The 24,533-nt window shown below is 44.8% G+C and overlaps 1 protein-coding gene across 2 annotated transcripts in view; it reads right to left on the reverse strand.

The window, feature by feature from the left end:
* The window catches only part of CFAP65 (cilia and flagella associated protein 65), a 684,907-nt gene that overhangs the window by 80,756 nt on the left and 579,618 nt on the right, over positions 1-24,533 (reverse strand). For both annotated transcript variants that reach the window (XM_085650063.1, XM_085650062.1), the window contains one exon: positions 8,603-8,740. In XM_085650063.1, the coding sequence (XP_085506189.1) occupies positions 8,603-8,740 (138 nt within the window). The remainder of the gene's footprint in view (positions 1-8,602; positions 8,741-24,533) is intronic.

The following is a 24,533-nucleotide window of genomic DNA, read 5'->3' on the forward strand; positions in this document are numbered from 1 at the left end:
CCTGCTCCCCACCCCACCTTAACCCCACTACACACACAGAGGACGCCACATTCATTTACTACCTACTCAAATCTAGTGTTAAATGTATTGTTAAACCCATGTGGTTATCCACTTTGTACATTTCGGTCCCACATGGTAGCCCCCCATTCCATGGAGCTTACCTTGCAATTACAAGGTACTGGTGCAAATTACCACACATTACCATTATTATTGTGTGCTGATTTATCACCTCACCAGTACAGAGCAACTCAATCAGCCCCTAATTAGCTGGAGGGAAGGAAATCAGAATGGCATTAGGACCCCTAATGGATGAAAGTCATCATTCGCAGGAGTATATCATATCAGCAAACACATTCACATGTGTGTTTGTGTGCAACCCACCCTGTGAGGACCAGAGAAAATCAGACAAACACCATCTCAATGAGGACTAGCACACTATGAGGGTTCCCCGTAGAGTGCTTTTGTACGTTTGAGCAAGTGTGTCATAAAACGATAGGCACAGTGATATCTGCTATGGTCCATCTTTGAACCTACCTAAATATCAAAGATCAAAGCACATGTGTAGTTGCACCATTCTATACACACTCTATTAGGGTCAATGGCCAGTCCTTATAAATGTATGTATACGAGAGGGAAAGCGAGTTGTGTGTGTGTAATCCCCTTAACAGACTATGGTTAAAAGGGATATAGGGTTGATTAGTATGACAATGTCTTCGTCATATAGGTAAGTCATGAAATTCACAAGTCAAGGTACTGTCTCTCTCCGTGTCTCCCACACCCCACCATACCAAGCGAAACATAACTACCAACCCTGCCATTATTTTAGAAAACTTGAAATGAGATGTTGGGAGACTCATTGAGTGTTCTTGCAAATGCATAGCAGGCTGTATGATGGTGCACCTACGTTCTTTGGGTGACACTGTAACGCACTGTAAATTATTGCTGTGTGGGCACCTGATCATCAGTGTGTTGTCTTATACGTGTGAGTATATTGGTACTTTTGTGGGTATTGATGGATGGATGAATGAATGTAAGTCAGTGGGTGAGGCGTATGAACATGGCTATATGTCTGCTCAAAGATATGTGGGCATTTGCTGGTGGTTGTACAGACACATATTGACAGTTGTGTGGTTACTTTAAATGGTGGGTGTGTGGTCATATGATAGGGGATGTTTTGACACATGACGGTAGGTAGACACTGGTATAAAGGTGGGTGTGATGGAGTATGCAGTATTTAATGACATTCTGTATTGTTGGGAAATTCATTTAGGTTCAAAAGGTGTGTGACATGAAGGCTATGATGGAGGTGGCAGGAAAGGTTGGTTTAGTTTTGGGGGATTGAGACATGTGGTTAAGGCAGCACCATAAGGTGTGAATTTCATGACTTATTAGTGTTTTTGGTGCAGTGCAAGACCTTCTTGTCCCCGTACACTGTACCACACAGTACCAGGCTGCACCGCTGCATCGTACCACACCGTACTACGGAGGCCGCCAGAGGCCTCCAGCCTTTAATTTGCCCCCTCCCCACAGAGGCGGCCTGGTGAGGAGACCGGGTGCAGCTTGTGGGGGGTTGCGACTCTGCTTGGTCCAGCACTTCCTTCTGCTGTGATAGTGGCAGCAACAGTGGAAGACCACCCAACTAAATCATGCTTCAAGCTGACACTATTTAACATGTAAATCATTGGACTGGGCATAAAACTTTATACAGATGCTTAAAATAAGCAATGAGTAAAATAACAGGCAGTAAGTGGACATTCAGAACATTATATTGGCTGAAATCTTACCAAAGGAGGTTTGTTAGTAAGTGGGTGGAAATAATACAGCAAAGTAGTAGTAAGCAGTAGGTTTGCTGTTTTGCTAATTACTTTAGTGCTTTTTGAGGAGTATCCACACACCATTCACAAACAGAAGTTGATCCACTTCGGCTCCTTACTGGAAAGTCTCGGGGTGAACCATGATTTGTTTTCGCAAAGGCTGGAGTACCGTATTTATGCTTCTTTTGTTATGTCTTCTTTCTCAGGTAGGTTGTATGGTCTCCGTTTTCATTTGGAATATCTCATCATCATGCGGTCGAGTAAGATGTTTCACGAGAATGCTAAATTAAGAATTCATAGCTGTGCCTCATGTTTGAGGCATTTAAATCTAAACCATGACATTTGTCGTAAAGAAAGACCATAGCAGTAGCAGTGGGCAGACAACAGCACTAATGACTTGGTTTGACAATATCATGCCTTTGTTAAGCATTTCTAGGCTATCCTTACGGCGATATATAGGCTTGTCCAAGGAAATCCCAAACAGACATATTGCAACAGCTTAGAAAGGTTGTGGTACATGCATTTTTCATCGTAGTGGCAGATGCACAATACATTTTCTCTTCCACAGAGTTGACACTTTTACTCTCCTTGTTGGGAGGAAGAATAGATGAAGGAGCAGTGGCATGGTATTTTCTTGCCACTAAAACAATGACCGCATCAAGAGGACGATCTATTCGGACATAGTCATAGCCAGCAAAGGGATACTCAGTTTATGTCAACCTCTGATTAAAAACTCCTGGAAAATATTGTCATAATCAATAGGAGACATCATCACAAAGGGGCAAATCAGTTCAGGTTGGCAAATATCTTCAGATCTGAGATGTAGAGGAATACCTAGAGTGATGTGGTGAGATCCTGATCAATAGTGAAATCTAGGATGATGTAATGGAGGCATGAATCCTCTTGGAGGAACAGCCATAGGAACAACAGACAGTACAGGCTCTGGTGCTTAAGAACTGGGTGAAGCCATACAGGCTCTGGTGCTTAAGAAGTGGGTGAAGAAGGCTCCGGTGGACGAGGCTGTGGAGAAGGAGGTGGTGGAGGAGTAGATCTAGGAAGAGGAGATGCAGAGTCTCATATTCCCACTGATGGAAGTAAGGATCTAGATGGAGAGAAGGATCTCAAGTCTGAATCCTAAGTAGAAAGTAGCATCTGTAAGCATCTGTTCATAGCATGTAGTACTGTAGATTTACATGCTATGCATACTCCTGGCATCTAGTATTGGGCTCAGACATTTGCATATTATTTACCTTTGAAGAAGTCTTGCAATTCACAAGATGCACAGCTACTCTTCCCTTAGGGCAATGATCCCATGTTTGTTTTCTTCTTTTTAATCTGTTTTTATTATTATACGAAAACAGTAACAACTGTGAAGCCATTAAGAAAGTAATCTGTCCATAATCGTGCTTACATTATACATAATCATGATAAGCACAGTAAAAGAAATAAAGTAGCTGGCACTAAGAAAGGCATGTGTGTGATACCTAGAATCTTGTGAGATGGAAGAGGGAAGAGAGGGTCACTCTACAGTTGATATGTGTGGGGGCAAGGAGTCAAGAGAACTGGGAGGAGCGCATTAATCTAATAATGATAGCAATAGGGGGCGGACTTGCCCCCAGGTCCTGGATGTACATCTTGTGACAGGCATTCACTAGGGTAGAACATAGGTGAGGGTGCTCCATGGTTCTGGTGTGCGGTCATTACATACAGTATCGTACTGTGCTCCTGAGTCTCCCCTCAAGGTGGGCGGGCTTTGTTTTTAGCTTCGATGTTCACAATGTAGGTGTCACAAAATTAATGATTCACGCACACCGAGGTAAACTGTTTAGTCAGTGTTGATTAATATAATATCAATGTTATGGGCGTGCGTAGAGGTATCGTCCCCTGAACCAAGGCGTAGCAAAATCACTTAGGTTGCACCTCCCTTATCGGGAAGTGTCCCTCTGTGAGCACTGCCAATGATGCAAAGTACATAAAGTTCTTAGGATAATCAGAAAAGTTCCAAACATACAAATCAAAAACTTCTTTAATTGATTTTATGATAATTCTTGCTCATTATCTTCATGAGATCATCATATGGTTTCAACCAATCCACTTTTGAATATTCATAATGTTTAGAACATCTAGATGTGAACCTCAATGCATTTCGGGCAGATGTACTGCCTTCGTCAGGGGGTGAATTCAATGCATTTCAGGCAGATGTGCAGCCCTTCGTTAGGGGGTAAATTCCTAAAGAAACAGTAACAGATGAAATCTGGTGACCAAATGCCTGCAGCCTAAAAACCATGTTCTGCTAAGTAAGACGTGCTCAAAGAAAAATTGAACCCATGTGTGCCAGGCGTGTCTTAATAATCCAGTCCTGTGTGATAATCATCTAGTTAAATGTGAAAAACGAGTGTAACGATGTGAAAACTCTCCCCGAGTGCTTCAGCATGAAAAAAACACAATGAAAAAACACAATAAAAAAATGATCGTGGTGTTAGCATAAAACATTGCCGTAAGTAAAGGTGTGCTGACTAGAAATGTCTAACCAAGTGCTCCGGTGAATTACTTGAACAACTGCGATTGTGATGTTAAAGTAAATGTGAGCCGCATTACCGTGAATTGTAGTATTGTGAAAATGAGTGTTCAACAAGATTAACGCAAGTGTGACGTGAGTGCTTCTGATGTGTGCTCAATACGCTGTTGTGCTCGAAACCTCCGTATGCGCAGCTTTACCTTCATCCAACGATTACGATTCATGAAGTGAGTCCCGTTGTTCAAAAACGGCGTGTGGTTGTTGACGCTGGATATTCCTGAGAATATGGAAAGTGAAGAGGTGCTTCTAGAAGTGGTGCATGTAATAAAAATAGAAAACGGTCCAAGCCATGTTAGTATCCAAAACAAGGTGGCCATGTTGAAATGGGCAAAAATATTTACGTGAATAAAGTTGTAATTGAAACTGTCACCGAATACCAAATACGTGTGTGTAAATTATAAACAGCGAGCTAAATTGCTGAACTGATCAAATTGATAAAAATGTGATACCAAACATTGGACATCCATTTCGGAAAAAGCTAAAACCTGGACAAAAAGAAACCTAGTGCAGTCAACAAATGTGAAAAAGGGCGTTATTCAACTATATTGGTGCGAGGGGGAGCAGCTCGATATGCAATGTATGACTCATGGAGAAAAAAACGGGTGAAGAAATAAGGACAGAAAAAATCAAGTAATGGAAAGAAATCAAGTGATGGAAAAAAACGGTACAAAACACATCAGACTGTGTTATGTGAATTATAGGTAAATGTACAGTAAAAGAGAAATCAATGAAACTGAAAGGTGCACAGATAAGTTTAAACAAGTGTGTAAGAGCAACTACATCTATGAGGAATATATACATATCGAAGAATAAGGCTAATTAGGTTTCAGAGAACAGTACAGAAATCAATCTAGTTAGTCATAAAAAAACAGCTGTATTCAATGCGATCATTGAGGCCATGCAGCACTAACGAGTTCATTTTCTTAATCCAAAATGTCTCTCGTTGCAGCAGAAACCCCGGTAGCAGAAACAATTCTCCATGTCTGATGTATAGATGACATATTTATAATTTGGCATGGTTCTTGAGTATCACTGATCACAGCCATCGACCATTTAAACTCAGTGAATGACCGATTGAAGTTCACATACAGCATTGACAACACCCAGATAAGCTTTTTGGATGTTTTGGTGTATTTAAAAGATCTGAAAATAGAGACCACCATATACAGAAAAGACACCGATCGAAACAATTTACTACACTTTAGCAGTTTTCACCAACCAGCCCTCAAAGCAAACTTACCCTACTCTGTTACTGAGGATCAAGAGAATAGTATCAGATCAGGAAAACCTTTTAATCAATACATCAGACATGGAGAATCGTTTCTGCAACCGGGGTTACCCCAAAGAAATTATAACTAAGGCAAAGAACACAGCAGTCTCAATTTCCCAATCTCAACTTTTGACTACTAAAAAACAAACCACAGAGACGTCTAGACTGGTGATCGTGACCAAATTTTCAACGGCAAGCAGAAATGTCAAAAAAGCCATATTGAAACACTGGCCTGCGCTCCAAGTTGAACCAGATTTCAGAAACACTTTCTATGAGAAACCCTTGTTCGCTTATGAGAGAAGTAAGAATTTTGTTGAATATCTTAGACCATCTAAATTAAGAGGACCAAACACGTCATATAATGGTACCCATACCTTCCCACAATTGTGGTAATTGTAACAATATCATCAGAGGGAATACTACCCATCACCCAACCCAAGGTTACAACATTAAACTATATACCACTGCTACATGTCACTCCAAAAATCTTATATATTTACTTAAATGCCCCTGTGGACTGGTGTATATCGGCAAAACAGAGAGAAAAATAAAGACCAGACTCAATGAACATAAAAGCAACATCAGAAACAAAAATCTGAAATCTGTTGTAGCTGCACATTTCATGAACCATAACATCAGTCAGTTGTGATTTTTAGTATGTGAAGTAGTGGACATCAAAGAAGGAAGAGACAACCGGAAATTTCTGCTACAACGAGAGACATTTTGGATCAAGAAAATGAACTCGCTGGTGCCGCATGGCCTCAATGATCGCATACAGCTGTTTTCTATAACTAACTAGATTGATTTCTGTACTGTTCTTAGAAACCTAATTAGCCTTGTTCTTCGATATGTATATATTTCTCATAGATAAGTTGCTCTTACACACTTGTTTAAACCTCTCTGTGCACCTTCCAGTTTCATTGATTTCTCTTTCACTGTATATTTACCTATAATTCACATAACACAGTCTTATGTGTTTTGTACCATTTTATTCCATCACTTTATTCGTGAATCGTAATCGTTGGATGAAGGTAACTCTGCACATACAGAGGTTTCGAGCACAACAGCGTATTGAGCATGCGTCATAAGCACTCGCGTCACGCTTGCATTAATCTTGTTGAACACTCATTTTCACAATACTACAATTCACGGTAATGTGGCTCACATTTACTTTACACGATCGCAGTTGTTCAAGTAATTCACCGGAGCACTTGGTTAGACATTTCTATTCAGCACACCTTTACTTACGGCAATGCTTTATGCTAACACCACGATCATTTTTTTATTATGTTTTTTCATTGTGTTTTTTTCGTGCCCGTTCATATTTTCTTACCGAAGCACTCAGGGAGAGTTTTCACATCGTTACACTCATTTTTCACATTTAACTAGATGATTATCACACAGGACTGGATTATTAACACACGCCTGGCACACATGGGTTTGATTTTTCTTTGAATACGTCTTACTTAGCATAACATGGTTTTTAGGCTGCAGGCATTTGGTTGCCTGATTTCGTCTGTTTTCGTTTCTTTAGGAATTTACCCCCTGACGAAGGGCAGCACATCTGCCCGAAATGCATTGAATTTCCCCCCTGACGAAGGGCAGTACATCTGCCCGAAATGCACTGGGGTTCACAATGTAGGTGTCCCAGTTCCCACTTCCCACTCTTGCCATTACCATGTCATAGAGAGTACGTAATAAGTTTGCTTCTGTCCGTGCCCATTTCAGTAACGTGTTAAGCCAGTTAGTGGTATCTGGGACAGTCGGTGCCTTCCAGCTCAAGGCTGATAAATCAGTGCAGGTATAGATGGTTCTGGAAACATGCTATCAAGCTCAAGATCTTCCCTGTCATCCTACAGTGTAAATACTGGCTACTACACAGATGCTTCTGGGCCTCAGGAAAACTGTGCAAGTTCAGCCTATTAATCTCAAACAAATGCTGGAACTGCTCTTCAGAGGTTTTATTGCTCCATGCTCTGCTCTTACTGGGAAGACATTACCAAAACAATAGGCTATATCTACTACTGTAAGGCGACCCTGGACCAATTCTTAATCTTCCTAGGCCCCTGCATTCTTCCCAGTCCTCCATCACTCAACATAACATAACTTTTACTATTTGACTTACTCCTTACAGTAGGTGTGAAAATGATCCTTTGCGATTGGAAAGACTTCAAATCTATTTCTTAGAATACTTGGTGGACCTGGGTATGCTTACTCAGAAGCACGGCCAACACTATTTGCCAATCAAAACGTCAACCACAATAAATCTAGACTGCTTTGGCTACCCTTAGATGTATACATATAGACCACCACACATTCTGATAAGGGTACCGGGCTGCAAAATCCCAGCTAACTACCCTCTTCCATCAAAGAAATACTTTGGAATCTCCCCCCTCCGACGCCACTATCACTCTCTCTGATCTTTTCTTCTCTCTCCACTCCTCTGTCCACAAGAAGTAGACCCTCAAATGACCATGACACCTATTGGGGCAGTCGTAGCAACTAATGCATTTTGACGTCCGGTCTCATCCAATGATTTATACTGTCCTAAATTGCATTGGACTTCCAGGTATTATAAGTAAATCACTGTACGGCCTTTACTTCTCACCTACAGTATTTTGTTTTTATTATTGTATTTCTGCAAAGCGGAAAAGTAATTTGTGTTTTCTCTTTGGTCCAACTATGTACTAGAAATTCTAGAGGTATCCACCCTTGTTCCCAAATTCCAGATTTGGCATACACTATACTGAGCCACATGGAGAACAGCAACCAATTACCATGCAATGGATGTCTCCTTTCATTTAAAGGGGGCATCTGTGCCATCAGGTAGAGGTAACTACTTCGATTGCCTGAGATATTTTAGTTTTTTGCTTGCACCTCCTGGAATCTGATACAATGCTTTGAGATATAGGACAATGAGCACACAGACTGATGACTTACTCTAGGTTGCTGTTTTGAGTTCTTCTGTGTATTGACTTCCTGTTCAGTGATAGTGAACTCTGCAGCCTGAAGTTTCTTTTCCTCCTCCCAAAATACTAGCTCCTTGTCATACTCGTCCAATTCCCTCTGCACAAACACCTGTGGGAGACAAACAGAAAGATTTTTGAGGTAGCTATGGCCACACCACTAAACACGTTTCATCAGTCTGAGGTAAGTGATGTATTATATAGTATATAATACACCCGCAATAACCATCTTGGGTCCTGTCAGGCTCGTTTATCAAACCTTGGCTCAACCCTGGGTAGCTGTGGTTCAAGCAATCAGGCTTTAACAAAAGAACAAGTGAAAAGCATTTAAACAGCACCAAAACAATTGAATGTGAAAAAAACATGACTTTCAGTAAATCCAACCCTGATTTATAAAAATAGACAGCATTTTTATGAATTTATAGACACCAACATTAACAATATCCACCCAAGGGTTCCGGAGATATAAATACTTGAAACAATAAATCACAGCTTTCTACTCAGCCACAACCAAGCATTAGTAAGCACTGCAGATTTGGTACTTCAGAACTTTTTAGGGAAAACATTTATCAAAGTTGAGTGCGATCACTTATAGTTATTTTGGGCAACCATGTCCGGCAGGGAGCAGGTCAGGGGGACTAACAAAGTGACCTTGAAGAAAGAGCAGTCTGCAGTCGGTTCATGGCAACTTGCTATTGACTTCGATGGAGTGGCCCTGATGCAAGGGATGCAGGATGCTGAAGATGCTAAGGATGCTGTGCGGTTGATGGGGGCTTCCTGTGGTTATTGTTTGGTCCAGGGTCTTAATGGGGAATCTTCGACGTCCCTCGGTTACTACTGGTCTTGGTTAAAATGAAACCAGCAGTTCCCTCCTGGCAATAACCTTACACCTAGAAAATCAAACTGCACTCTGACGACTCTCCCGGGTCCAGCAGATTCACATGCAACCTTTGAGCATCTGACTGGGTCTCCTAGGCTTCATTTCGGTGGCAAGTGATGATCCGGTGATCTGGGCTACCAACTGGCCAAGGCAGGCTTCTTCAGCTTTTGTGGTCCTAGTGCTGGAACAGGAAGTCAGTCAACTGACTATTGGAGTCTCTACTTCTCTTTGGGGCTTGGGGATGACTTCTCCTTGAGCAGGACACAATAGACACAGTCCTCACTTTGCTAGCCCAAGGAGCAGCAGGTGCAGTCCAACTTCAGTGCAGACTCTATTTGACAGGACCAGCGTAAGCGGGGCAGTCCTCCTTTGGTCCTCTTCTCCAGTACAGGTGAGGCCTGAAGCCTAGGGGCCAAAACTGCTTCAGTTATCACCAGAAAGTGCCCTCAGGAGATGTGGTGCTCATGAGCCAATGGGGTACTTGGATCCCTCATGCTTGATGACAACAGCTGTGAAGTGTGGCATCTATCTATCTCAGAATGCTGTGTTCTGCCCACTCACAAGATGGCAGGACCCCCCCCCCTTCTGTGTCGCTTGGTAACCCACCCTAGAGGTGTGGCTACCTGAGGGCTACATGTCCACTGGAAAACCGGTTTGGCAACTGCTTTCCCTCTCTGTCCCCGACACCAACCCGTCTACAAAAGAGTACAACGTTTCGTGTGTGTTCACCATTTATTCTTCATCTTTGAAGCTCGCCCCTTGAGCTCACAACCTGTTTGCTTTCTGCCAAGGAGAGGAATCACCTCTTCCAGTGACAGTCCTCTATTGTTCCCTTTTCTGGGAATTGTTCACACTTCTCTCCAGGAGATCAGGCGGCTGCCTAGTGAGCAGCATCTGCAAGTGGCCACAGTAAAACTTGGGCAAGAGTGGCAATTTTCTAAAAGTTGCATTTTTTCAAAATGTACGTTAAATTCCATTTGCGCATCAGACGGCTTCAATGCAATGATACTTTTGATATTAGTAGTCTCATTTAGCATAGCTGAGTTGTCAGCGTCCAATCCTGCACTTGCCAATGTGCGTGCACGCTACTAGCCTTTCCACGGGGAAAAAAAAACACAATTTGGGGTTTTTACTGTTAGGACAAATACAAATATATGTCTTGCTCTTTATGTACAGCACCCAGCATTAGGACACAATAGGCCTAGCTTAGGGGTGACATAAGTATATTAGAAAGGAAGGGTGAACCATATCATTAATTTTAATGGCAGATTTGAGTCATCAGTTTAAAACTGCTCTACCAATCTGTGGTGGCAGGTTGGGAGTCATGTTTTTGCTTGCAGAGGCACAACTAGAGAGACACTTTAACTTAAAGGCCATAGGTATCCCTGGTACCATGTACTAGGGACTTACAAGTAAGCTATGTTATGCCAACTGGGTATAAATCAATTAAACAAACAGTTTCAAAGGGTCAAAGCAGGTGCGCATAGTCGTGATTAGCAGGACTCATGACATTGTAGAATCATTATTCTAGGGCCTAGCAGTCAAAACGGGGGCAGAAAGTGAAGATGAACCTGCAAAAAGCCTGCTTCCTCACAATCTGGATGAAATACAATCTCCTTTTTAATCAATACAGTAACTTGTGGGCTCCATTATAGATAGCGGTGGTAAAAATATGTATCAACAAATAAACACATATCTTCTCAGAGAAACCAACAATTAAATGAAATATTATTCTGTAGTATGTTGATATGATAAGCTGTTATACATTATAGTCTCAAAGACGTGGGATGTCAAAGAGAGTGTTCTTATCAAAAAGTTTTAGTCAATTTTATTTACTGTCTAATGTGGTTATCGTCAAAGGGTCTAGTATCAAGGAGTTTGGTGTTACTGGGTACTGATAGCAAGGGGGATGGTTTCAAGGGGGGGAGTGGTCCAAGTTTTACACTAAGGTTTCAAACCCTTGATGTTCCAGGACAGGAATTTGTGAAGTCCTGGCCCAATATGAAAATGATTCATTATGGTCAACCCTCAGTGGACGCTAATGCAGTTTCAATCTGTTTGGGACAGTTAGAAGTAAAGAAGAATAGGCAGGATTGCATATCACAGAAAATTATTATTTTTGTATCTATTTTTTCGCGGCAACACATGCATCCTTTGATACTTAATTCTGGATGGCAGTACAGCAGTTCTGTGGTGTTTTTGAGCTGGTTTTAATCAGTGTGGATAAGTGACCCAGGAAATGGTCAGATATTTCCCAACAGCCAGAGCTACCAAAGAACAAGTTACTTACCTATGGTAACAATCTTTCTTGTCTGTACTGTATTTAACAGCAAGTTCTTTACCTTTAGAATATTCCCTAAACATCAGAATGTCGAGTTCTGTGGCAAAAGGCAGGAGTTTGTGCACAAAGCTCACCACAAGGTCTGCAGTTCTTGGTCCAACAGCATTACTATGTTTGTCTTCTTCTTGAGTCCGTGGAATCTAAGTTCAGGGTCTGGGGATGGCACCTAAATACTACATCTAGGGGTGTTTACAAGGGAGTGACAGGTAGTTGCCAATTGCCCCTTACCTGGGGTGTTTCACTAAGCCTGGGAGGAGTTCGGGGAGTTCCGCTATGTGGAACTCAGCGGAGTGACCAAACAACTATGCCGCGTTACGCAAAGTTCCGCAAGCGGCGGATTGCGCTTGGACATGCCTGTTTGTGTTGATTTTGAGTGCCGAGTGTTTATCCAGCGCTGGAAAATCAAGGCGAATGGCACCATGTGCACTGCAAGAGGGCACCGCTTCTTTTCTGCTGCTTGATTTTCTACTTGACTAGCAACTTTCTCAACGCAAACAGAAGGTTTTTCAACACGAGCATTCGCGACCAGCCACAACCGCCTGCATTGAGAAATCCAACCGCCCGCGTTGAGAAATCCCACCGGGAGGTGGATTTTCTCACTCACTCTTGCCACCTTGAAGTCTTGAAGTTGGGGAGCGTGAGAGAGGAAAAATCTTGCCGGGAGGTGGTTTTTCCTTGCTCGCGCTCGCCAACTTGATGAGGGGAGCATGAGAGAGGTTAAAAAACTCTGCTCCAGTTATTCGAAACGCTGCGTGTCTCACAGAGCGTGCAATGCGGAAAACTCCACAAACGGAGCAGAGTTCACTACCCGGGCTTAGTCTACACCCTCTATTATGCCCACCTACTGTGGGAGGGGGACATAGCCCTAGCCCTGATTGGTGAAGTCCAACCATCTTCAGGATGGTGGGCACTGAAAAATGTGCTTCACCTTGCCTCAAACACCTGAGATGTGGAGTTGGCAGAGGGGGGCACACCTCCTATTCTAACTTGGTTTTTCCACCTGTATTCCCGACAAAACGGGTGAGGACAGGAGGGTGTCCTGCTCCTTCTAACAAGAAAGTCTAGGGTCGCGTTTCAAAGGCAGCAAGGCCTTTGAAGATTCCCACCACAGAAGGCTCTTCCTGACCAGGGGAAGGTGTGAATACCTCCCCCTGGCCCAGCACTTTACTTGACCTCTGAATGCAGAGGAGCTCACCCCATGAGGTCAGAACTCTGCCTGTTGGTGACAGGCTGGCTTAGACCAGTCGGTGACCACACTAAGGGTTGGTAGATTTCAGGGTACCCCACCAAGGGGTCCTCTGTGTGCAATTATTAATAAAGCTGACACTGGAATCAGTGCAGGTTTGATAGGATGAGAAGTTTGGTACCAAATATCCCATAGTACAGTGAAGCCATCATGGAGCTGGGGAACTCATAATGACGAGTGTCCAGCCCATGAACTCTTTATGGCTTTGCTGTGCACTTACAATACCCTTGAATCGACATGGATACTGCAGGTGCATATCTGCACATGCAGATATGCCCTCACAGGAGATATAGTGCACCCTGCCTTAGGACTATAAGGCCTGCTAGAGGGGGGTCTTACCTATATCCCAGGCAGTATGTGTGGGCATGGCACACAGGGATATGTGCCATGTCGACTCTTCGGATTTGTCTGCTCCATGGAACGCAGTCTGCAATGGCAGCATATATGGCCCCGGAGACGGGACCCTAGGGTGGTATCATTTGTGGTGCTACTCTAGGGGTACCAATTATTGTTTGTATTTGTTACTTACTTTTATTGAGAATGCACCTTCATAGGCGCAAATACTGATTAACATTGTCCTAAAAGAGGATATCTGGTACATGAGTTTCAGTTTCCACATTGGTTATTACACTTTTCTCATACATCAAGAACTTTGCATATTGTAGCATGTTTCTAGATTGACAGTTGCTGCAGACCATATTATGAATTGTAACTCTTAACTTGACAATTTACCAAACTAAACTTATCATTCACCAGCTGGACCATACAATACTTTGTCAGCACTTCCCCATTGTGCAGGTCTCCACCCATGGAAGCAACACACTGATAGTCTCTCCTATGGGGTTCAATACGACTGTTTTATTGGATCTGGGTTTTCCAATGCCACCAGGACTTTCCTCCAGGTGTCTGCAATAGGGCATTTCCTACATACCATGCTATCCTCTAATTTCAGTGCCACATGTTCGCTCTGCACTCACTGGGCCACTTCTCCCCTCCATCACATGGCGGATGGGGCCTGGTCAGCCTCCCAAATCAGGGCTATGCACTTTTCAGCAAGAGTGATCACAAGTGCCAGGCAACTGGAGCCTACCTGCCCTTTTATTATCAAGTGATTGAGTCCCAGTAGGCATATTTCGGGGGTGCAGGGCACTTCCTCTCGCAGCGCTTTGCCAATGTGTTCCAAAGTCACCCTCCAGAATACAGCTATCACCTCTAAGTCCCATACCATGTGCATAAAGTCGGTGTCCGTGAACTCACACCTCGGGCAAATGTATGCAGTGGTGGAGGAAATTCGCAAGAGACTTTAGGGTGTTAAGTAAGTTGCATGGAGGTAATTGAATTGCACATACTTGGGTCTCATATTACCGAAGGCCTCTGTGCTCTTTCTTGGGCCTATTTCCACTGTTCGTGTGTGAGTGTTTTTTGGATGCACTTTTCCCATTTAGCTCTGAGGTAGCGTAGTGGCGAAGTGAACATGTGGAGCAATGTTTAGTAGAACCAGGATATCGGTCTGCTCCCTTCCCCATCATAAATAGCAGTTATAAGGCATCATGTGTGTTGGGCTCGGCGTATCCTTGTCCCATATCTCCTGCACTAAACATCCTGTAGGCTGCTGGACACCTAGCTTACCACTTGCCTGTGGCCTCTAGTTCCTGCTTGTTCCAGACTGATCAAGTGACACCGCAGCTGCCAGAGTTTTCCCGCTGGGGTTTTCCTGACCGGGTTTTCCCACTCACCGTTCTTCCCGTCAACAGAATGCATGCCACAGCAGTGGACACATGCAGCAGATGCGCTGCTGGCACGCCGAAGGAGTGCCAAATGCAAGTCCGTTTGTGCCCGTCCATGCCTGGATGGTGCCCAGCGCCATATCCTCTGACCCTCCTGCCCCCGAAAAGGCACCATCGCCGTGCTCTACAGCCTCAACCCCAGATGCTGCAACATACACTGCTACCGCACAGACCCACGCTCCCTGGTAGGACCCTTCACCTGCATCCACTGCCACTTCACCTGCCACTGCACACACACCAGCCCATCGACCAGCCCCACCCTGCACACACCACAGACACTGCCAGAACAATAACACCAACTCGCATGCGCCCTTCTCAACATACGCTCACTATGCACACATTCCACTGAATTATGGAACCTCATCGCCACCCTCGCAACAGACATTGTCTTCCTCACGTAGAACTGACTCAACCCCACATCTGCCCCAGACTTTGCCAAAGTGATCTCCGAAGGATAAAAAAATCACTCACCAGGACCGCACCAACTAGACGGGAGGAGGAACAGCCGTCATCAACAAAGAGACCATACAGTGAACCACCACCACCGACAACATCACCACCCTCATGAAACATCTCAACTTCAATCTTCACATGGACAACAAGAGGCACCCTCGCATACTGACACCCATGCCCCTGCAGAAGCTTCTGCTACTTTATCACTGACTTCACTGCGTCCCTAGCCTTAGAATCCAAGGACTACATCCACCTAAATTTCTACATCGATGACCCCAACAACAAAAACTCTGCACACCTCCTCGACAGTATGAGCAGCCTCGGATTTGACCCAGATCGTCCACAACCCTACACACACCGCAGGACACATGCTGGACCTAATCTTCACCTCCAGCAACCGCATCAAATACAGTCATGCCACAGAACTCACATGGGCCGATCACTCAATCATCCATTTCAGTATCTCCAGTCTTGCACTGCCACTCCCAAGATGATCAACGAGCCTGACAGGAGGTGGAAGAAAATCTCAGCGATCAGCTGGACAAACGCTCACAACACCTCCAACCCTGCTACTGCCACCAACCTCGAGCAGGAGTGAAAAACTTCAACTCCTGGATCACCAATTGTGCAGAAAGCATCATCCCCATTAACAGCAACATACATAGAAAATCCTCCAAGAAGGCCAGCTGGTACACCCAAGAACTCAGAACAGCGAAACGAGGCAGCAAATAGTTGGAGAGGAGATGGCGCACCAGCAGGGACACCTCCGACAGGGCAGCCTTTAAGACCTCCCTCAACCGCTACCATTGCCTGCTGAGGGCAAAAATGAAGACAGCCCTTGCCACAAGCATCCAAATCAGCATTACCAAAACCAAGGAACTTCTCAACATAGGAAGCAAAAACAACATCACACCCTCATAGGAGCTGTGCGACAAACTCTCCCACTTCTACCATGACAAGAAACATGACAGAAACTTCGCGCCCCAACCCACACCTACAAACTTCCTCAACAGATACGCCACCTACGTAACTGACACTAACCCACACTGATCACCTGGAACATCCTCTCCACCCAGGACACCACCTCCACCATAAAATCCATCCACTCGGAACTCCCACAGACACATGCCTGCACCACATCTTCAACCTTGGAAACTAAAGGATCGGCCCGGTGCTCACCACCCTACTCAACACCTCTATCACCACTGCAACATTTCTTGATGCCTGGAACCAAGCCAAAGTCAGACTGCTACTCAAAAAGCCCTCTGGCGACACCAACAAACTAAAAAACTAGCGACCAATCTCCTTGCTCCCATTCCCAGCGAAGGTACTGGAAAAGACCATCAACAATCACCTCATGACACACCTGGAGCAGAACCAGCTACTCAACTCCTCCTGGTCCGGTTTCTGCAGCAAACAGCACCAAAACGCCCTGATCACAACCACGGATGACATCTGAACCCTCCGCGACAGAGAAGAAACTTTGATCCTCCTAGAGCTCTCAGCAGCCTTCAACACCATATCCCACCGCACACTGATTGAAAGACTCCACCACACTGGCATCCAAGTGGATGCGCTCAGATGGATTTCCTCCATCCTCACCTGAAGAACCCAGAGGATCCACCTCCTACCTTTCACCTCTGAATCCAAGGAGATCACCTGCGGTGTCCCCTGGGCTCATACCTCAGCCCTTCACTTGTCAATCATTGACAACAAGCTCACCATGAAATCACAGATCAATGCAAACTCCTTCACCTGCCTCCTCACTCTGCGCATGCTACGTAATATCTTCAAGTGGCTACCCCTACACACAAGACGGTCCTTGACACAAGCCCTCAGCACCAGCCAACTGAACTACGGCAATGCCCTCGATGTAGGAATTGCCATACACCTTCTACAGAGACTTCAGACCATACAGAACACTGCAGCCAAACTCATCTTCGGCCTTCCTTGACGAACTCACATCATACCCCACCTCAGGAAACTCCATTGGCTCCCCTTACAGAAGAGATGCCAATTCAAGCTGCTGACCCACGCACACAAGGCTCTACACAACCAAGGACCTGTCAACATTAACTACTGCCTGAACTTACACCAGCTGCCAAGAAGACTACACTCTGCCTCCCTTTCACTTGCCCATTATCCCCGCATCTACAGAAGCAGAAGTGGAGAATGCTCCTTTTCCGACAATGAATCAAAGACCCGGAACAGCCTTCCCAAGCACCTCCGGACCATCACCTCACTTCCAGAATTTCGAATGGCCCTCAAGACCTGGCTGTTCAGATAAGCCTATGGGACCTGCAAGCACCTGGATACCCTATTGGGTGATTAGCTGCGCTTCATAAATCCTGATTGATTGATTATCCTGCCATATAAGAGGAAATATGTGTTAGGGAGGCCAAGTTCTTCTACTATCTGTTCACTAGAAATACATTTCCCAGCTTTGTAGATGTCTCCCATTGAGATTGCCCAGCTCCTCCTACCCTCTGGGTATAGCTTCTGGGCTTTCGGGACATGATTTAAGCAATAGGTCTTTATGTAGGATTGTGGGGACATATAGTGTTGTTCCCTTTGTTTTATATCAACATCTGTCCAAGCATTTTATAGCAGTGAACCCTAGCCATGGAATTGCCCCGATTCTCCTCGAAATAGTTACTTATTACTTGCCCCAATTACTCCTGGAAAACTTTGTCAAGGATCATTGCGCCATGAAGTTTCCATGTGAATGTTGGAGGGTGTGGTGTGCGCCACTGCACATGTAGTAATAGGGGATTATGGTATGATATCGTTCATCCCAGATTTTCAGCATGCAGGATCATTGGGGTTAGCAGCCTGGAAGTTAAGAACCGATCTAAGCGGACATGCAGGTCATGTAGTGCTGAGTAAAAGGAATATTCCCGACCTTGAACATGACACATCTACCAGATGCCATTTAAGTTCCAATCTTGGAACCATTTTGCATATGCCTGTGCCACTTTGGTAACTGGGACAGATAGCAAGGGCAGGCAGGAGCAGTCTAATGTTATGTCCATCAGGCATTTGGTGCACCCGCCCCCAGCAGCAATGGGGCTGCTGTTTTTCTCACTATCTTTGCCGTCAAAAGCTCAAAGAAAGCCAGTTGGTCCACATTAGGAGTATATATGCAGTCGAGTGCAAGGTCCTGTCTATCTAGCCAACCTGACGCCATACCTGCCCTCTATGTCTCTATCAATCTCAGTAGTCTTGAATAAGACCCGAGTAGCTGGTGGCATATAATTGTCCTCTCAGCATCTTTGTAGCTTTACCGCTTATTATGATGTTAAGTGGGTTGTTTGGAGGAATAATAATGGGCTTCTTTCCTCCTCAAGTATATGTGGACATTGTACCGTTTGATTACTGGAGCCAGGCCTTTGATTTTCCATGTTCAGACTGTGCATTTGGGGATAGTAATTTCAGCATCAAAGTATAAGAACCCTCTTCTCCAGCCCTCCATCATGTGTGTTCTGTGTGTGACACTCAACGATCTGCAAAAATCTCCCATTCGATCCTTGCCAGTGAGCAATAATTTAACATCATGAAGAAATTCCCTGCAGCTCCCAATCCCCAGGACTGACTTTAACGGCCTCCAGCCCATAACTAATGTTGAAGGTTAAGAATGTTCAGCTCCTCTCCACCTTGACCCGTGGAGAAGATATGGGGCGTAATATAAATCTCCATAGACGCTTCTGACTCTCCGGCTCAGCCTCTGATTATTGTGTCATGTCTCAAAAAGCCTGTGATGGCCAGCCAGTTACCGGACCTATACATTCAAGAGGCGCCAACTTTATTCCACATCTTGTCTCACCTCCCTGGTCCCCTATTTCAGTCACTTGTGGTTATAGAGGCAATTCTCATAGCACATCAGCTTACTGTTCGGACATATATTGTCACATGTTATCTGCAGATCTAGGTGTAAGGACTGGGGGCAGATTCTGCTCTGAGTCATCTTCAAAAGCCTCTGGAGATGTAGAGTCTCACTCAGTACCATGATATATGTGCAGGCCCGACAATGGCAATACAAATAAATGTGATGCCATAGCTGCGGCCAGAGAAGCTTCCGCCCTACATCCCTCTGTTCCTTTGTGGGGGATCTGGCCCTCTTTTGCCTTTTTCTCAGGGCCCATTTAATTTTAGGGGTGGATTTCAATCTGATTTGTACTCCTCCCGACTCTGCTACATAGGCATCGAGCTAGTCCCATGCCCCTGTGGCGGCTGCGAAGAAACCTGTTTTGCCGACTAGCATGGCCTTTAGTGTAGCTGAGTACAGTAAGGTGTATTGAATACCGTTATCTTGCAGGGCCCTTTTCACAGCAAGAAAAACCCTTTTTGTTTCTACGCGGCCAGGGTGCAGTCTGCAAATATGAATACATGTGATTCTCTACCATGACGTGGCCAGCTAGCCCAGGCTAATGGATTATATCCAGATCCCTATAGTGTCGTAAGCGGGCCACCACTGGCCTTGGTGCGGTGTCCGGTGGGGGCGGCACATGGGGACTCAGGGTGCCCCATCCAGGGCAAAGAACTTTGTGAGCACGAGGGGGGCCACTTTCTCTGCTAATCAAGTCTCCAGATATGTTACCATGTCTTGCCCCTCTACTTCTTCAGGCATCCCCACAATCTGTATGAAATTCCTGCTATTGAGCTCTTCAGCATCACCCATTGTTAGCGCCAAGGTGTGTTGGTGTTGTGACAGGCTCATTACCGCGGTGTCTATAAGGGCAGCGTGCATGTGAAGGCCTGCTAGGTTCGATTCATGCCATTGTACTTTTTCAGCAAGGTTCCTTTAGTCTTGGCACTGGAGCTCCAACTCCACAACAACAGTGTTTATTTTCATCTCCAGGGTCTCTCTTGAGTTCTCTATGGCAGCCCAAATTTTGTCCAGCTGGTCTGCTTTGCTATGGGATTTGGCTGCTGCTGTCCTGTAACAGCCGGCCCACGCTGTATCCCGGTTTGGTTGGAGTGACCCCAGGCAGATTCCCCTGTTGCCTTGCACTCATCTTGGCTGTGTAGCTGAACACAGATTAGGATTTCAGGCTGTTGTTTGTGGCTTGCAGGACAGAGGCCTCTGCTAGATCTGTGTGAATTAGAGCAGTCGAACATCCCAGGGAGATGGAGGTGCATCTCCCTGGGATGTTCTTTTCCAGGGGACATCTGTCCCAGTGCTATAGGGTTAGTGTCTCGGTTACAGCCCCTCAGTCAGTGTGCTGCCCCTTCAGGGGTCATGGCCCCCCTTTTTCCTCAGTGCCTCTGAAATCTAGTTTTATTATACTTAATGGGGTCCTTGCATTACAATCACTGGAGGAGGATTGTAGCGGAGGCCTCTCGAATGGTTCCTCAGGGTACCCAGCCTCAACCCCAGAGTGGTCCTGCATAGCTTGGGGTCTGTTCGGATGGGCAAATACGATGTCAATGAATAACATGATATGTGCAGGCCTGACAACTGCAATACCAAGAAATGTGATGTCAACGTATGCCACAACCTGTACCCGCATAACCATGTCACTGCCCATAAATGCATTTTCAATGTATGCCATAATCTATGCCTGCAACACAGCGACAATACCAGCAATAATGATGTCAATGCATGCCAAAATCCATGTACCAAAGAAAATGTTGTTACCAGTAAAAGCAATGTTGAGGAACGCCATGATCTAGGAATGCATAACTATGCCAATATCAGTAAAAACAATATCGATGTATGCCATGACAACTGTACGCACAATGTTGAGAATGTCGATATAAATTATACCAGTGACTGCCATATTACCTTTAGGAATCCCAGTGAACTTGTATCCTTGCTCTCGGATTTACCCAAGGTGACCTTCCCATCAACCCCGAGTCAGATATATGTGGTCAGGCAGGTCCTGCGATCCACACCCATGCCTTTCAAATAACAGGTCGGGTCAATCTCAACCCAAAGACAAAAGCTCGCCCTGGGAAAACCCTGATCGATCCCACAGATAGACAGCTGTACCACAAACAGCTCCGATGTAATTGGACCCAATAAAACACATTTGGCCAAAGGCTTGCGTTCCCGAAAATACCATAAAGCTAGATACCACAGGTAAATAGAAACACTCAGCCAATCAGGACACAACATGCACACCACACGTAGTGATCACTCGCTCCTCATGCTGAACATCTGGATACATACCCACTGGCCCACACTAGCTCTCCTCGAGGTCGAGCACCATCAGTGTCCTTGTCAGATAACCAGACTTGTTAATTTATGGCTGAGACGCTTTTCAGGAATGCAGAAATTACTTTATTGTACCTCACCAGATGTATATAATACCAGCCAAAACATAGTACTCTTCCGGCCGCTGCGTTTAATTAAACCAACTTGTTTCTGTTTTGCCAAACACCTCCTGTCTTTTAATTTCTTTAAGGTAAATTCATATCCGAGCAACATGGCTGATCTCCCTCTTCACCTCCTCAAGTATGCTTGAAGTTATCTGGGGTTCTTCCTGACCACACTTCCTGATTGCAGGATGGCCGGAGGCCTGATGGCAGGCGCCCACCAGCCCCTTACCCCTAATTCTGGTGTCTAGGCAGCAAGCAGTCCCACCACACAGCAGTCGCCATACAAGACAAGTTCACAGCCTGGCCGCTCTGAGGCCGCGGCCACTGCCGGTACACTGTCAGCATATGGTCACCATTTTGAAGCCTCCGCCCTCGTGTTTTATGCCCTGCTGGTTCTTGCCACTGGTAGCTGTTAACTGCAATGCGGGCCTGCTGCTCGCCTCTCCGTGGTCCCCTGTCTGCCTGGAGATCTTTTTCCTGGTGTCTGTGAGTGCCAGGATTCGATCGCGTTTCTCTGCAACTTGACGGGAGCTTGAAGAAGCTGCATTCACTTTACATTAGCTCAAAGCACATACCATCAAAATTATTATTTATGTTTGAAATAAGAATTATACATTTGTATATAAATTTAGAATGTATTAAATAATATATAAACATTTGGTTTAATTGTGTACATTTTTTAAATAAAATAAATACATTAAAATATTTGTGCAGAAAATATTCAACAATTAATTTTTAATTTTTTATGATGTAATAATATATGTTTTTATAATTGTTAATTTGCAAATAATATTAATATGTATTAAAATAATCGTATATTTAAAAAATATAATAATGTTGAATTTTGTTATGTAAACATTTATATATATATATATATATATATCATAAATAATATATGTTTATGTTTTTTTAATCTGGAGTTCTTCAAAAGTCATAATTTCTTTAGTCGTCCAAACATCTCTAGATGCTGATCAAAACTCACTTCTTGTGACCTTCTATCCTCTGTAACGGGGCTAGTCTAGTTGCCTCTGACTGTGGTGTCTCCAGCATCAACACTGCCTGCCACCCCATCCCTTTCGTAGCATTCCTCGAAGAATCTACAACTATCGCAGTGGGGTGGTAACTCTTTAGGCCTCCTTTTCCTGTGCATTCATTTGATGTTACTCTGTGGTACTAGGGCTCTTCTGTCTGCCAGTAGAAGGGGTTCTGTCCAGTATACAAAGGACTATTCATAAATTACCATCCTGCAACTGAGTCACTCAGCAGTACAGGTGGAGGTTTTGTAGCACAATACACCGTTCTGCGTCTGGCTTGGTGAGTGTCTCCAAAGCTATGCATGGTGTACTCCCATTCCAAAGAAGACCTTGGATTCTGCAGACCACTGACTTAAAAACACCTCAGGAATCTCAAACAAGGAGTTCTGTGGGGCATGAACGAGTTTTTGTAAGTAGATCTTTTTTATAGAGGGCTTACCTGCACATCAACGACAGGGGCAGACATTCCCACTGGCTCACATCCCTCCTGAATTTCTCCAAGGGCCTAACAAGATTGTAGTCCTAAAAGCGTCCATGCTCCTGTGTGATGTAGATGCAGAGGTATCTAAACCTTGTGGTATGGGTCACTGCCAGTGCACCTTGGACTGCCAACCCACAATGGGGTACAGGCAAGATATGGACCAATTGATGCAGAGTCCGGAGTATTGCCTAAACACCGCAAAAATCTCAAGTATTCTATAAATGGAGCTTTCCAGCTCCCCCAGATATAAGAGGACGTCCGCATAAAGCAAGACCACATCATCCCACCCATAGTCCCACCAAAGTCCCATAATTAGAGCATCTCTCCTAATCCAGTTAGCCACCGGTTCCATTGCTATAGCTAGCAGTAGGGGGGACAGTGGGCAAACCTGCCGTGTACCCCTCCCCAGGGGAAATTCCTCAGACAGTGTGCCATTCAACCGAACTTGGGCTGTAGGGCGCGAGTACAGTAGTTTCACCCATGTTTTGATGGAGGTGCCGAAGCCCATCTGCTCGACAAGTGCCTGCCGGTATGGCCACTCTACTGATTCGAAGGCTTTTTCGGCATCTAGTGCCAAAAACACAGCTGGTTCTTGGCGTCCCTCCTTGGCTAAGCATCCAAACAAACGTCAAAGGTTGTGTCCAGTGGGCCTGTAGTGCATAAAACATGACTGGTCTAGTGCTAAGTCATGATGTATTACCTGCATTAGGCGGTTCACCAGAATTTGTCAGTAGCTTTCCTTCCACATTTAGGAGAGAGATCGGGCGGTAAGAGCAACACTGATTTGGGGATTTCCCTTCCTAACGGATGAGGACTATTGTCATCGCAGTTCCCCTGACCTTTTGGACTCATAGAGTATGCTTCAGATTCACTACCTGACTTTTAATGCATTTAAAACATTCCAGAGGAAAGTCCTTGGGTCCAAGTGCCATTCCACTTTTCATCTGGGTCAGCTCCTCCGCTATTTCCCTCTCCTGGATCTCCATCTCAAGGAGCTGCACTGCGTCCTCTCCCAATGTTTGCATCAGAATGTCTCTGAGAAAGACCCCAAGGTCTCTGGTGTCCCTGGTATCCACGCACGCAGTGTACAGGTGTTGTAGGAACCCTACAAATGCCTGTGCTATTTCCGGTTCTGTTTCTACCTCATCCCCTCAGGCGTGCGGATCTTCTGTACCCATTGCTGTCCTACACATCCCAGCCTTATTACACACCTCATATAATTTACGTTGTTTGGACTGAAATATTGCTCTACCTTCTTGGTGCATTAGGAATTGGTAGGCAGAGCTGCAAATGCCGAATCCTGGTTTGTCACATACCAACATAAGTTACTTACCTGGAAACTGTGGTTCTCCAGTATTGGTG

The sequence above is a fragment of the Triturus cristatus genome, chromosome 3_2, assembly GCF_964204655.1.
Source record: "Triturus cristatus chromosome 3_2, aTriCri1.1, whole genome shotgun sequence".
NCBI classification, from domain to species: Eukaryota; Metazoa; Chordata; class Amphibia; order Caudata; family Salamandridae; genus Triturus; species Triturus cristatus.